Source organism: Erithacus rubecula (genome assembly GCF_903797595.1).
Source record: "Erithacus rubecula genome assembly, chromosome: 5".
Taxonomy (NCBI): domain Eukaryota; kingdom Metazoa; phylum Chordata; class Aves; order Passeriformes; family Muscicapidae; genus Erithacus; species Erithacus rubecula.
This window is the reverse complement of record NC_136687.1, coordinates 35,546,729-35,560,348: the sequence shown is the minus strand read 5'-3', so window position 1 is coordinate 35,560,348 and position 13,620 is coordinate 35,546,729. Positions and strand designations below refer to the sequence as shown.

Here is a 13,620-nt window from a genome sequence, read left to right as displayed (position 1 = left end):
GAAAATTGGTATTACAATACAAAAATCCTATGCCATTACATCTTTAAAGACATACTTTCACAGGTTTAAGGATATTCATTGTCTTTCAGTATTTTTCCTATCTCAGATCTGATTTCCTTCACAAGAGATTCAACTTTTAACAGCATCTTACACATACAGACAAAATCTCAAGTAACAAACCCAGAGTTCCAACTATATTTTCTTTCTGGAACTTTTTTTTGTGTAGCTGTTTTTTTTGTGTTTGTGTTTTGATTTTGCTTTTTAACGATACTACATTGATCAACAGCAACAAGAATGACTATTTGAGAATCTCCTTTTAGGTTAAGCAACCAAAATTATAACCAAAACATTTTAAAATTAATGAAAAAGTATCCTGCTACAAAACATTATAGCAACAGTTTGCTGTTACCTGATCTTCCGAGAATAGGATTCCTTTTTGGGCATTTATCTTTTTAAATAGGTCTCCTCCTTCACAGTAATCCATCACTATGTACAGGCAGCCATTTTCTGTCAAGTAAAAGGTATTTCAAAAAGACAAAAACAAGACCCTTCTTTAGCTAACTTTCTAAATATCTTCACCACAGCCACAGAAAAAGCAACAAAAATTTACTTTGTCACATGCAGCTTCAGATATAATTTTTTAGTCCATTTTTTCAAACTTCAAGCAAAAATATGTTTATTATTTTGAGTTTCGTGACTAATTTTCCCATTTTGGTAACATTGGACTATTTTGATACAGAGAGAAAAGAATCACATCTACTGAACCAATGCCCCAACATGGCATTCAAAACCATTATGAAATCAAAGGCATCATTTTATGAATGAAATATAAAATGAATTTTCAAATTCCTTTCAAGCATCCTATAGATCCCCCTACCCTAAAAATGGGGATCTTAAGTTACCTCTATTTGCCTTGCTCTTTCTTGGAATTTTACCTGGACTTGCCAGAGCATGACAGCCATCAGCTTTGTTACCAGACATGCAATTTATTTTAGTCAGAAGAACAGTAAGAAAACTTTCAGCAGACAATGAGATGGCAACAATTATTTTCTCATTTTTTAATGAAATCTCAGGAGACTTCAAAAAATCCCATGCAAGTTTCCAGTAGGAGTTATGAACAAACACAAAACTTCATTCAAAGTTATGCTTTTCCCAGTTACTGATGAAAAAACACATTAGGCAGAAGCCAACTGCAAGTTTGCCAAAAGCATAAGAACTACACTACTCACATACTAGGCATGATTTTGAGAAGAGATGAAAAACTGCAGAAAATCAGTCACATGCTGCTCAAAAGGAAAAGAACTCCTATTTTATGAAAAAGTTAGTCACTTACAGCACTTAAAAAGCTTTGAATTAAAATAAATTAAATCATCTAAGTCACTTAAATTTCACTCCCACAGAATGCTTCTGAAATCTACTTTTCAAAACATCAAACCCTTTAAGCTCTTTCTCTGTTTGGTCATTTTATTATTATCTTTAATCAGTACTATTTTAAAAGATGATTCTAGGAGTCTGGATTTCTTGCACATCTATTGCTGAAATAATTTTCTTCTATAAACTTTGTATTCAAAGTCAATGTGTTCTGGCAACAAAGATGCAACACAAAGTCTTGTAAATTATGGATTACGGAATCTAATTTGCAAGAAAAAAAAACAGTCTTAAAGAACAGGCCTCTACCACAATGAAGAAAACAGTGTGCATTTATAAACCAGAAGTGTGGCTGTGTAATATGATTATGTCACAAAAAATCTAATTTAAGCAAAAGAAAAAATGAAAGCCCCAGGCAAAAGACATAAGAAAGTCAGCAGAAAGGAAGGAAAGAAAAAGAGACCAGAATCTCTAAACAGCACTTCAAATAATATTTAGGGGCTTTTAATAATATTTTAGCTTCTACAATACATTTTTGTAATCTTTTTTCTGTTTTGGCCATTTCCCAAGACATTCAATGTGAAGACACCGTAAAATCATATTTCTCCTTCCTTCACTGCCTGATGAAGTTAACAGTCTCATCTATTTTTCCAACTCTGAAAGCAACTATATGGTTGCAGTTACTGAAGACTGCACTCTAAGACAACAGACTTGGACATAAAACTGCTCTTGCTAGGTTATCAATATCCAAATTTAGACTGTAATTTAACCTACACAGATTTAACCTACACAAGCATTCCAGTTGCTAGGGTATATTCAAGGAGACTTATGCTCTGGAGAAACAAGAAAATATCGTTCATTTGAGCATCAACCAAAACCAATGCATGCAAGACACAGTCATGAATATTTGTCTATTTGTTGCTCTTTATCCTGAATTACAATTATTTTTAAATGTGGATGGGAATTCTGAAAAAAATATGGAAAATAACTGAAGTAAGCAACAAAGGTATGAAAAATACAGATTAAAGAGAGAAAACTCACTGACTTTTAAACTAAGTGCAGTAAGTAGTGCACAGAGTCACTCCTGTTACTTCAGGTTCTACTGTATTAGTTCATCTTACCTTCAAATGACTCCCTATACAGGACAATATTTGGGTGTTTCATATTAGCCAAAACAGCAACTTCTCTCCTTGATTCTTCTCTCTCTTTATTTGACATCTTCAAAAGGAAAACAATTATTTGTGAGAACAGAAATACAAAAAAGAATGGATCAGGAATTTATTAATAATAATCACTCACCTTGGAGATGTTAATTTCTTTAATAACATACTGTTGGCCATCTTCTTTAGCTTTGACAAGTATTGCTTTCCCAAAGGATCCTTCTCCAATCTTCCTTACTTTGATGTATTTATCCATAGTTCTTGTCTTAAGGCATCCTTATTTGAGTACTGGAAGAAATCCAAACAAACAACACAAAAACCCCATGAGCATAATTAATTAGGTGTACTTAGTGATCTAGGTTGACCAGGGCATGGTACCTTTTTTTTCCTCAAAATGTGACACATTAATCTCTTCACTTGCTTTTCTCTAAATCACCTAATACTAGTCTCAATTCTCTTTTGTTTCAGTTGGCTCATTTTGGGCCACAAGGGCTGCATAATTAAAACCTGTTTCACCTTTCATTTTGACTAAAAAGGATCTGTTTTGTCTTTAAATAAATCAGTGCAATCAGTGCCAAGGCTTCTGATTCATCTGGCAGACAAACATCATAGAGCTATAGCACCTGGCTAAAAATCTTTCATTCAACTTCAATTGGAAGAAACACAATGGAAGCCAGGGGAATTCCCATGTATTGTTTCTTAAGAAGCACTAAATCCAGCTTTTTTTAACACTATAATGAAGACAAAAATGGACTGAATTCAACATATCCCCTTCATGTTTCAAATCATTATTCAATACAGAAAGGTGTGGCATTAAGTTCGACTGAAACATCCTTTTCACGTTGCATATAAAACAGATCCTTGCAAAACGGCACAAATCACTATTTTCATGTACCATCTGACCATTTAGACTACATTTTCAGACTAAAATGAGTACTCAGGTGAATTTTGATGGTGTTCAAGGTTCTATAATAAAAAATACTTTGGTAAAAACAGAACACTATATACAGTTGTGTCAGAACAGCACAGGAAAAGGGCAAAACAAAGACCAAAATGACAAATATCAGAGCAAATTCACAGCACACTAAAGGATATTTTTTAAAGCAAAAAGGGCCTCTATACCCTGAGGAAGTTTCCATAAGCTGAAAAAGACAAAAGTGTTATAAGATTTTCTTCACTTAAGCCTCACTTTCAAGAACTAATAGCATTTCTGCCTTGCTGTATCCAGCTTCCTTCCAACAGGAGCTTCTAGCAGCTTAGATCTGAACTTCACACACATGACAGGTCTCACAATCAGGGTCCTTCCTCCATTTGAATTTTTTTTTTTTTTTTCAGAATTACCATGCACTAGACCCACATGCTGCTTAACTGGACCTATATCATGAAAGCAGACTAAAACAAATAAGCTTGATTAGTACAGCAAGACAAAACAAGAGAGATCTAAAATTATCTGTTCTTCAAAACAAGAGATGCAAAGCCTACTAAGACTAAGGTTAACTACCGGGAAAGGAAAAAGTTAAAATTGCAGGCCTGCAGTTGATGTTGAGTTTTTTTCTTCCAGTACCTAAAGATATTTTAATATAAAGTTGCATTTCTAAACATAAGAAGGACTTAGTACTTACTTTAATATTCTCTTTCAGACAACAGTAAAATCATAGCACGTGGGAAACAATTTGAACTTCAAATGACTCTACTGAAGTTCTGTTCCTACCCTACTTTATGAAATAATCAGTGCTGTTCTAGACTTAAACCAGCTGCATTAAGCGTAGCTTAGGGCTGCCTCTGCATGCTGCTCTGTGCAAATACAAATGGCGAGTAACCAGCCTTTGGGCAAGAAGTTCAGTCAGAGGGGGTATATAACCTTCTATGACTTACATAGCTTATTTTCACACGTGGCAAGGGGAAAATAGGCACCCAGAGAAAGAACATCAACGCTGACAGGGCGTTGTCTTTTCAAGCCCAGGGCAGTAAGTCAGTTCATCCACCACAGTCACGCAGGAAAGCGGCGCAAGTCACACCCGCGGCAGCCCGGCCAGGCCAGGGCCGCGCGTATGGGGCGGGGCGGGGCCCGGAGGGGCCGAGCTGGGCCGCGCTCCGCAAGCGGGCCTCGCCAGGCCGCCGCCCCCGCACAGCCACAGCAAGCCCAGCACCGGGACGAGAGGCGCGGCCGGGAACCCCTCGCCCCAGGGCGGCTGGAAGAGACCACCCGCTACCTGCCCAGCTCCCAGAAGGGCGGCCCCACCCGCCCCGTCGCCATCCCCACCCCGCCTCAGTTTCCCCCGCGCCCGCCCCGTCCCCACCCCGCCATACCTGCCCGCCGCGGCCGCGGCCGCCCAACCTGGCCTCGCGCCTGCGGTGGCCCCGCCCCCTCCGCCCCTATTGGCGGCCCCGCCCCGCAGCTCGGCCCCCATTGGGCGAGCCCGCAGCGAGGCGGGGCCGCGACCCTGCCCCCGCCCACTCCGCGTTAGCGGCACTTAACCCTGGTAACGCGCGGCCGGTGTCACGTGACGGGCGGGGCGGGCGCGGGTATCAGCGCATTTGGGGGGAGCTCCCGTGAAAAGAGCTACAAGCGTTTGTGTCACCGGAACCCCCGTGAAAAGAGCTGTGAGTGCTTGTGTCACCGGCGAGCCGCAGCACCGCACGGCCCGGCACCGGCGGGACGCGTGTGCCCCACACAGCCCCGCGGCGGGCTGAGCGCAGCGCTCAGCGGGGGAGGGTCGGGCTGCACCTGTGGCTACTCCGCTCCCGACTCCAAAGCGCCTTGATGGCACTACGGGCACAAAGCCTCGTGGTTCGCAACGCGCTTTCTCAGTCCGAATGCCACAGCGCACGGCGCCCTCCGGGTTTGTTAGACTTGCACATAAACGAACCAGCGGGCGTTTTCCTTAGGGGGAAAAAAAAAATTCCATCCCTCGATTTGATACATTTTGGTGGAACTTTCATTAGCTGTGTGTTATTGAAACAGTGAACATCACACTGGCCTCAGCACCTCGGCTGGCGGCACCCAGGAGTTCCGTGCACAGCCCGACACCTGCGTTTTCCCTGCAGGTAAAACCCCGAAGCTCTCGGGGCCTCCGTAGGAATGTGGAATGTAGAGGCGGCGCAATCAGCCCGAGGCCAAACGGTGCTAAGATGTTCCCAGCATCTCTTTGCCTCCTTTACCTGGGAAACCGCCTCCACCCCGTTCCGAAGCGCAGACCGTCCTGCCTCCCCCCGCCCTGGCAGCGAGGGAGCCCGGCACGGGCCCCTCCCGGCCTGCGGGAAGCCGCGCCCTCCGCGGGAAAGCGGGAGCGGGGCCGGCCCCGCGCCGGGCGGACCGCGGGAAGCGGAATCAGCAGTGACGGCGGCGCTGACCCCGGCGGCCCGATGGGCGCCGATTCTGCGCGGTGCGAATCCCCGCCCTCCCCGGGCCGAGGGGGCGGTGCCGGGCAGCGGAGCGGCCGCGGGTCCGGGGGCTGCGCCCGTGTCCCGCTGGCGCTCGGAGGGAGGATGAGCCAGCGCCTCCGCGGGGATCAGCGGGCGGCACCGCCCGCGCAGGTACGGGCGGGGCAGGGCGGGGCGGGGCGGGCTCGGGGTCCCCCGCGGCCCAGAGACGCGGCGGGGCCGAGGCGGCGGGAGGAGCGCAGCGGGCAGCCCCTGCCCCGCCAGCCAGGCGCATCGGGGGCGCGAAGGAACGGACGGGGTGGCTCCTTGCAGATGCCTCAGCTCGTCCGTGCGCCGGCCTCCACAGGCCGGGATGAGGGGGGAATGCCCCGCGTGTTTACACCCTGTCACCCCATCCCAGTGTTGTGCGGGCCGCGCTTGTGCCCGCACGGAAAGCGGGGTCTCTGCGGCTGGGGACGAGCAGGGTGTCCTCCCCACGTATCCACTCGCAAGTGTTATTCTGCATGAGTTGCTCGCTTTGTGTTGGCTCACGGGTTTGGCTAGTAGGGCCGCCCTTAGACAAGAGAGAGGTAATGGGCTCTTGTTGGAGTCTCATAATTAAACGGGCGTGCAGGTCAGCGAGGTTAAAACTGAATATTGACTGCATCCTTTCATATTATCTTCCCTACTTGTCCAAAATTCTTCCCTTCCCTAGGAAACCGTGGAAATGGCTGTTAAAACAAAATGTATATCAATTCTCATTTAAAATGAATGGCTGTGTATGTGACGGTGGAAAATCGTGTGCTGATAGTGAACTGTGTTCAGTGTAGTGTAGTAAATTTGCTGTGTCACACTTTAAAGTACTAAACTAGGTAAAATAGGACCTTACAACCAAATTTAAATTGTTTCTGGGGCTATCCTATGTTAGAATAGATGCTTAAATATTTTTGGCAACATACTGGTAAATGGTGGTAATTTGGGTGTACGGACTTGCACCTCATTTCTGAGGTTGTGGGACCTCTGAAGTTTCTAGTGCAGAATTCGTGGAAGAAATTGTCAGGTGAATTTATGCTTTTTGCTTTTAGATGCTTTTCTTTTTGGTGGACCTGTGAAGGGGTTTATTTTCAGTATCCCTTAGCAACAGAGATACTTCTTTGCAGATACAGCAATTTGAACGAAGGATGTGTTGGTATGACAGATTTGGAAGCAGCTAGTCATCAAAACTGTTTATTTAAGGAAATGTCAATATGCTGTAATGCAAAATTTAAAAAAAATTTGTGCATGATAAAAAACATACCTTTGTGAAGCATGATACAAGAGAGCTCACCAGCTGTCACTGTTGGTTTTGCTGAAATAACTCTCACTGACCAACTACTGTAAATTTGATGTTTTGTCTCTTTGTCTGGCAGGCAGATGTAAACTTGCTGCAAAGTTGTCAGAGTAGGAAGGAGTTCTGTTCTGGGTAAACTACAGGTAGCTTGAAACTCACATCTTGAAACACAATGACTCTTCATCACTCTGCAACATATGTGAAAACAGAATTTATGTGGTGTTCAGGAAAATGGAGCTTCTTTCTTGTTTGCTTCTGTTTAGTATTAATATGTGTTATGCCAGTCCTAGAAGTCCTTTGCCTGATAGGGGTAGGTGTCATAAGCAATGTGTATTGTAATGTTTCTAGAAACACATTTTACTTGTTGTATTCCAAGTTTTCTTTGCCCAGATTTTTACAGTGCTCTCTTTGAGTGGTTTACTGTACCACTGCTCTCTCTGTGGTGCATACTTGCAAGTTAAATTAGTCTTGGGTAAAATTCCCCCGTTTCCTCTCCTCTTCTCCCCTTGTAATAAGAACAAGCCTATCCAAATTCTTGACCGGGAAGGACACTTGAAGCTGTTGGCCTTTGCTCTTTGTGACTTCATTGCTCTGAACCATTTTATTTTATGAATTTGTGGGCATTTTTCTCATGACCAAGTTTATACATCCTGTTACTAGCAAGTTGATGTTTGAGTAACCTGCAAGTTGAAACCCACTGTGCTGGTTACTCTATAAGCAGATGGGTCTGGCTGTGTAATATATGTTCTCCTGTTCACTGAATATACAATTTGGCTTCTCCCCCCAGCTTTGCTTTGGGATCTTTGTGTGTGTGTCTTACCTTGAACAGCAGAGTTGCATTCCTTGAGTGCAAGCACTGAAGCTAGGATAACTGTTCCAAGTTCACAACCATTGCCAAAAGGCACTCTAGCAACCTTGAGATAGTTTTTTCCTGCTCTTATTTAGCTGACTTCGTATGCATGTAAATAGGTGTAATTGCATAGATCAAGGTTTCAGGGTATCTTATAATAATTTGGCAGTAGGGATATTTTTAACTTGCTCATAAATTTAAAAAGTGAAATAGAAGCTCTACTGCTGAAGAGCTTTGTGCCAGGAGTGATAGTGCCAATTTGAGTTAATTTCCTAATTCTCAGACTATTTTGCACGTTCCTAAATTTCTTGCTTTGGCAGCTTGACAGCAGCAGTAACCCAATAAATTCCAAAGGTTGTCAGCAGTGGCAGTGATCATGTGCATGGAGCTGCTTTTGTACTCTCCCTGCTTATTTTCCCAAAACTAAGATTTCAGCTTAATGCCTGTGAGCAAGTTCCCAATTCTGTCCTCCTTGTTTCAGTTGTTCCCTTATGTTATAACCCCAAAGTGCAGATTCTGTGTTTTCTGACTTGCTAAAGCTGTTCAGGTGTCAGGTCAGCTTTTTACCTGTGCTTGTGGATGATGAGGCTCTGCAATACAGTGCTTTGTGCTTGTTTATATGCCATGCTTTGCAAACTGAAGATGCTCAGAATAGTAGAAAGTTGACAGTTACAAATTTTTAGGGTTGTTAGCTTGAAATTTGAGTTTTGGAAGTCTTTATAAAATCATCTGAGAGAATAAAGTCTAGGCAAAACAATGCTCATTTAAATTGATTATGATAAGAGGGTTGTAAACAGAATTTTTTTCTGCTGGAAAATATGCTCTGCTTAAAAAACATAGAAACTGAAAAATGCAAATTGAGATAGCAATTATACTTAATGAACTGATATTTTTATTATTACTGAAGAAGGGAGTTGATGCAGTAATTCAAAGGCTTCACGTGTAATAGAAAGAATTCTAGACAAAACTATTAAAATGGTTCTGAATCTGTTTACAACTGAAGTACCCTTATTAGTCTGTATTATGTAGTAAGTAGTCTTCAGTGTATATTCCTGGAAATGAATGTAAAGAACAGAATTTTTAACTTCATAATGGGTACCAGCAGTTGTTTTTAATAACTTCCAGAGAGTCTAGTCAGGTATTTTCCACTTGAACTTTCTCGGCATTCAGCTCTTTTGTTTGTTAAGCATTTTCCTTAGGCTTTCTAGTTACAGGAGTAGGCTGTGCTTACTTTGTGAGGCTAAGGAGGTATAATGAATGAAAAAGTGAATTAAGTTCAGTCCTAAAGCACAGGCCCTTTATCAAAGATAACCTTTGCTGGTTTTTTTTCTCCTTACTTTTGATATATTTTGATAAATTTCTCTAAAAATCTCGGAGGAGATGAAATACTGAAATGTGTATTTTGCATGTTCATATTGCAATAATGAAGAAATATTTCCTAATTGAAATAATAAAAATGGTATTTTGCTTCAATACTTTGTTTAAATTCCAGATAGATCTACTGGGGTGATTTAATATTTTGGCATCCTGCCAGTTTAAATTCAAGTACTTGTTTTCCTGAAAGATAAGTTTGTGTTTGAGTTCCTTCCACTTTTATCTTCAAATTAGTGTTCTCTGCCAGATTTCTTGGATTTTGATGTGTTATCTGCAGTTTTTGATCTACTGCAGCTTTTTTCCTCTGAGTTTTCTGCTTATAATTTGTCTCATGTATGTTGGGAAGAAAATTCAGTTCTCCGTATGCTTCCAAACACATTCATTTTCTGATTTTGAAAAGTGAATCTACAAATTTCCAGAGTATATCTAGGAAATAAAATGGAAGATTCCTTTAATTGTTATTTGACTTTTTGCTTCTTCTCTAGCAGACAGCTTTAAATGATTTTCAGTCTTATGGACTTAGCAGTTTTCTTCTGTTTTGTTTGAACTTAGGTAGTAAAGCTTCTAAGGTACCTAAGGAGACCAACAATCTGTGCACTGTTTCACAGTTAGAAAAATCTCATGGTTTATTCCTAACAAATTTTAAAGAATGTTTTTTTTTCCTTTAGATAGGTAGAGGATGGATTATTTAAAAAAAAATTGATGTATGAACTCAGTGAACTGACCTCATCTCTGTGGTTATATAACATATTTGCAGTCTGTTAGCTAGAAGCCTTTTAATAAATGATAGGCTTTTGATTTTTTTTTTTTTTTTTGTAATACTAAAAATCTCACATGAATCCAATTTTTTTTTTTCCTCATAAAATACTCACCAAGAGTTTTGTTTTCAATTTGATACCACCACTGAACAGTAAATTTCCCTCTGGACTCTCCTGCCAGAAACTTGTTTACCATTTGTAGACCCTGGTGAAATGCACATAATTTTGGGAAGTGCCCTTGCCAATGTTTCAACAATGTTTAACAGCTGGAGAGAAGTAGAGAAGAATATTCAAGTGAACTTGCTGTGCATTCTGAACTGCTAACACACTTGATTTAGTAAATACTTCAATTTTGGTACTGTTTGTGCATCTAGGGCTTTACTGCCTTTTGTTTTTTTAAAAATCTCCTTTAGTTGGAGTATCTATTTTTATTTTAAAAGCAGGAACAGGCTATTAACAGTCTTAGCATCAGAGATTCACAGGTCTCTCTGAACAGATTTATGTATTTATTTCATCCTTTGGAAATTACCAGGATGGCCACCAGTAATGGTTGGGAGTGTTGTTTTTTTAAAAAAATGATGTGGCTTCTGTGTAGTCGAGCAAAGGATGTCATTCATGAGCCAGATCCAGGTGTTGATCACAGATCAGTCCTTTCTCACCTTACTTCATTACATTGTTGCTTGGGAGGATCCAGAGCAAGTGTTGTCAGTGATGGTGGCCTTGAAGTTTAAATAGCTGTACATAGTGCGTCTGTCAGTTTATCACTACTGTGATGCTGTGATGTACCTCCCTTAAGGGAAAGGAAGCACTCAAGATTCATAAATGCTCATTGTCAAAAGGAACAACAAAAGTCAGAGGGTCTGCAAACAATCAGAAAGTTTTGTTAGCTCGTTACACATTTGATGTGAAAGTTGCTATTTTAGTTTGTATAAGCACATGGCAGTGGATTTTGGATAAAGGTGTGAAAAGGATAAAGGGTGAAAGGGAAGAGAGAGAGAAAGAGAAAAAGAGATCACTAGTCCTGATTCCAGCATCAGTCTGACTGCTGAGGTATCCAGGATCCTGGGGGCACTGCCTAGACTTGCTGGGGGTACATTTTAATTTAAAAGCTTCCTCACCAGGAAGGCTGGTCTCTTTTTTGCTGTGCAAATTGCTCATTGTGTGCAGTCCATTTTTTCAGACCTTTTGGGAAATGGGTTGGAGGGCTTCAGGGGTCTTGGATGGTCTTGATCCCTCTCTGCAGTGCTTGCCCCACACCTTGGCCTCATTCCTGTGCTTGTCCTGTACAGTGTTGTGCTTCTCTCTTGGAACTAGACCAAGGATGTTTGTTCTGGAGGAGTGCTGCCCTGCCTCTGCATGGCCCCTTCTCCAGCCACATCTTGTTCAACAAGATACAGACAGCAGTTGTCTGTTATTATTAACAATCCCTGGTTGGTTCCACAGCCACCCAGTTATCACAGTTTGAGACATACACATTGCCCCCTTATCTTCTGGGATTCTACAGTTCCACGTGCCAAGAGTCCTGCCCAGCCTTTTTTTTGTTTCTGGTGACCAAAGGCTTCTCACTTCTAACAGAGTATGGTGGATATATTCCTCTTTAGCTGGTATTTTCTTCACTCCTTTGAAACTGGAAATTTGTTAGTGGTGAGAGTAAGGACCAGGAACCACCAGGGGTCCCCACAAGACTTCACAAGTAGTGGTCCTGTGCCTGTGCTGTTTTTTGGAGGGCTCTACAGAATTTTTTTTCTTGATCTCAGGGGCTTTAGTGTGTCTCTAAAGAAATTTTAATTCAGACCTTAAAGGTAAGTGGTTGCTGTTATTGAGAAGATGCTTAGTGTTAAAATGAGGATAGTAGTGCCTTTTCACATTCCAGTTTGACAATCCTGAATTATATTGACTTGAACAAAATTGTCTGAAAGATTCTCAACTCAGGTGTGACCCTGAACTTAGGAATCTGTGCACATAATTAGGGACTGCTCAGTGCATTTTTCTGAAAAGCTGAGAAAAGTAGTATGGTTAACAAGACTTCTGGTCATTCTGGTGATGTGTAAAAGCTCTGTTCCATTGTGTAACCCTCAGATGACTTCAACTGCAAGTCCATATTAAAAAAAGAGCAAAAGCCTTTAAGGACTGTAAAGACACACTGTTCAGTGTCTTTTCATCAAATAGGAAATGACCATCATGACCTAAGACTCAACAAGCAGAAGTTATATTGTCTGCAGTGAAAACTGCTGTCACAGTTCCTGCCCTTCAAAAGAGGAGTATGGGTTTTACCTTTCAATTGTCTTAACGAATTGCAATGTTGTTTCTCATCTGAATAGGATCACAGAAGATTTTTTTTTTTTTTTTACCGAGGGAACTCTTCATCTTTTTTTTCCTGGACTGAATATTTGCAGCTCTAGGTACTGACACATTAGTTTAGAAACTAGTACTGTAATTTACATGTATTTTAGGCTTGCTCCAAAGCAGCACACATGGACACAGTTGTTTACTGTGATTTGGCTAAGGATCAGTACCTGCCTGTGAAGCTAAAGCTTTTGAGTCATACTTTCATACTTAGTTCAGGTTCGTGCTAAGGGATTATGTTGCTAGCTCTTTTCCCTTTTCCCTTTTCCCTTTTCCCTTTTCCCTTTTTCTTTTTCTTCTTTTTCCTTTCTCTCATTCTTTTTTTTTTCTCTCATTCTTTTCCTTTTTATTTCCTATCCTTTTTTTTTTTTTCTCTCATTCTTTTTAAACTATTGACTCAAAACCCCTCCAAGACTTTACCACTTGTGGAGCTACTTGTTATTGTACCTGTACAGGAGACTACTCTTCAACTCTGATAGCAGGGTTTTTTCTGATGTATCAAGAAATGGGGCTAGTTTAGTAAGTTTAAATTGGAATTTTCAGCTAATCCAGCCAGTTTGGTTGAATGCTGTTAAAGTATTCACATTAGTAACTTGGTGAATGTGAAATGCCATTAAAAAGTATTCACAATAGTGACTGGGTGTGAAAGAAGCAATGTCTTCTGTTCAGGTAGGCTGATATCTTTGTTCCAGTGGATATAATTCTTCAGCTGTCACAATATGAGTAGCCATGATCTTCCTGGTCATGACATTTTAGATTTTAGGGAGTGGAGACACAGGGGTTTTGAATGCTTTATACAAACTAAAGTCAATGCCCTTAATGTTTGTCATCATGTGACCAGAAGCATGAGTTCAGTATTCATCCGGTAATTAGCTGGTTTTTGGTAGCCTTTATTTTTTTTTTTTCTTTTTCTGGTTTTTTTTTTTTAAGCTGAGGGGATAAAAGGTTCTATCAAAATGAGTATTTATTATTGATTCTGTTTTTGTGAAGATCAGGTCTGTAGTGATGATATTCTATACTGGTATTTGTCATAAAAATGAAGAAACTTTTTGGGCTGTGTTAACTAAGATT

General features: G+C 41.2%; 2 protein-coding genes across 12 annotated transcripts in view; one reads left to right on the top strand and one right to left on the bottom strand.

Annotated features, from left to right (window-relative positions):
- Nucleotides 1–5,811, bottom strand: part of NEK1 (NIMA related kinase 1) — a 41,264-nt gene extending 35,453 nt beyond the window's left edge. For 6 of the 10 annotated variants that reach the window (XM_079306450.1, XM_079306454.1, XM_079306448.1 and 3 more), the window contains exons 1-4: nucleotides 5,691–5,811; nucleotides 2,668–2,816; nucleotides 2,490–2,586; nucleotides 410–507 (exon numbers count right to left, since the gene is read on the bottom strand). In XM_079306450.1, coding sequence (XP_079162576.1) covers nucleotides 410–507; nucleotides 2,490–2,586; nucleotides 2,668–2,784 — 312 coding nt within the window. In that variant the 5' untranslated portion in view covers nucleotides 2,785–2,816; nucleotides 5,691–5,811. Of the gene's footprint in view, nucleotides 1–409; nucleotides 508–2,489; nucleotides 2,587–2,667; nucleotides 2,817–4,838; nucleotides 4,910–5,690 lie in introns of those variants that run through there. The other 4 variants (XM_079306453.1, XM_079306457.1, XM_079306451.1 and 1 more) reach the window with 2 other exon arrangements.
- Nucleotides 5,812–5,856: 45 nt separating this feature from the next.
- CLCN3 (chloride voltage-gated channel 3) overlaps nucleotides 5,857–13,620 on the top strand; it is a 63,008-nt gene continuing 55,244 nt past the window's right edge. The window contains exon 1 of one of the 2 annotated variants that reach the window (XM_079306460.1): nucleotides 5,857–6,065. The gene's annotated coding sequence lies outside the window, so the exon portion shown is untranslated. The remainder of the gene's footprint in view (nucleotides 6,066–13,620) is intronic. The other variant, XM_079306459.1, reaches the window with a different exon arrangement.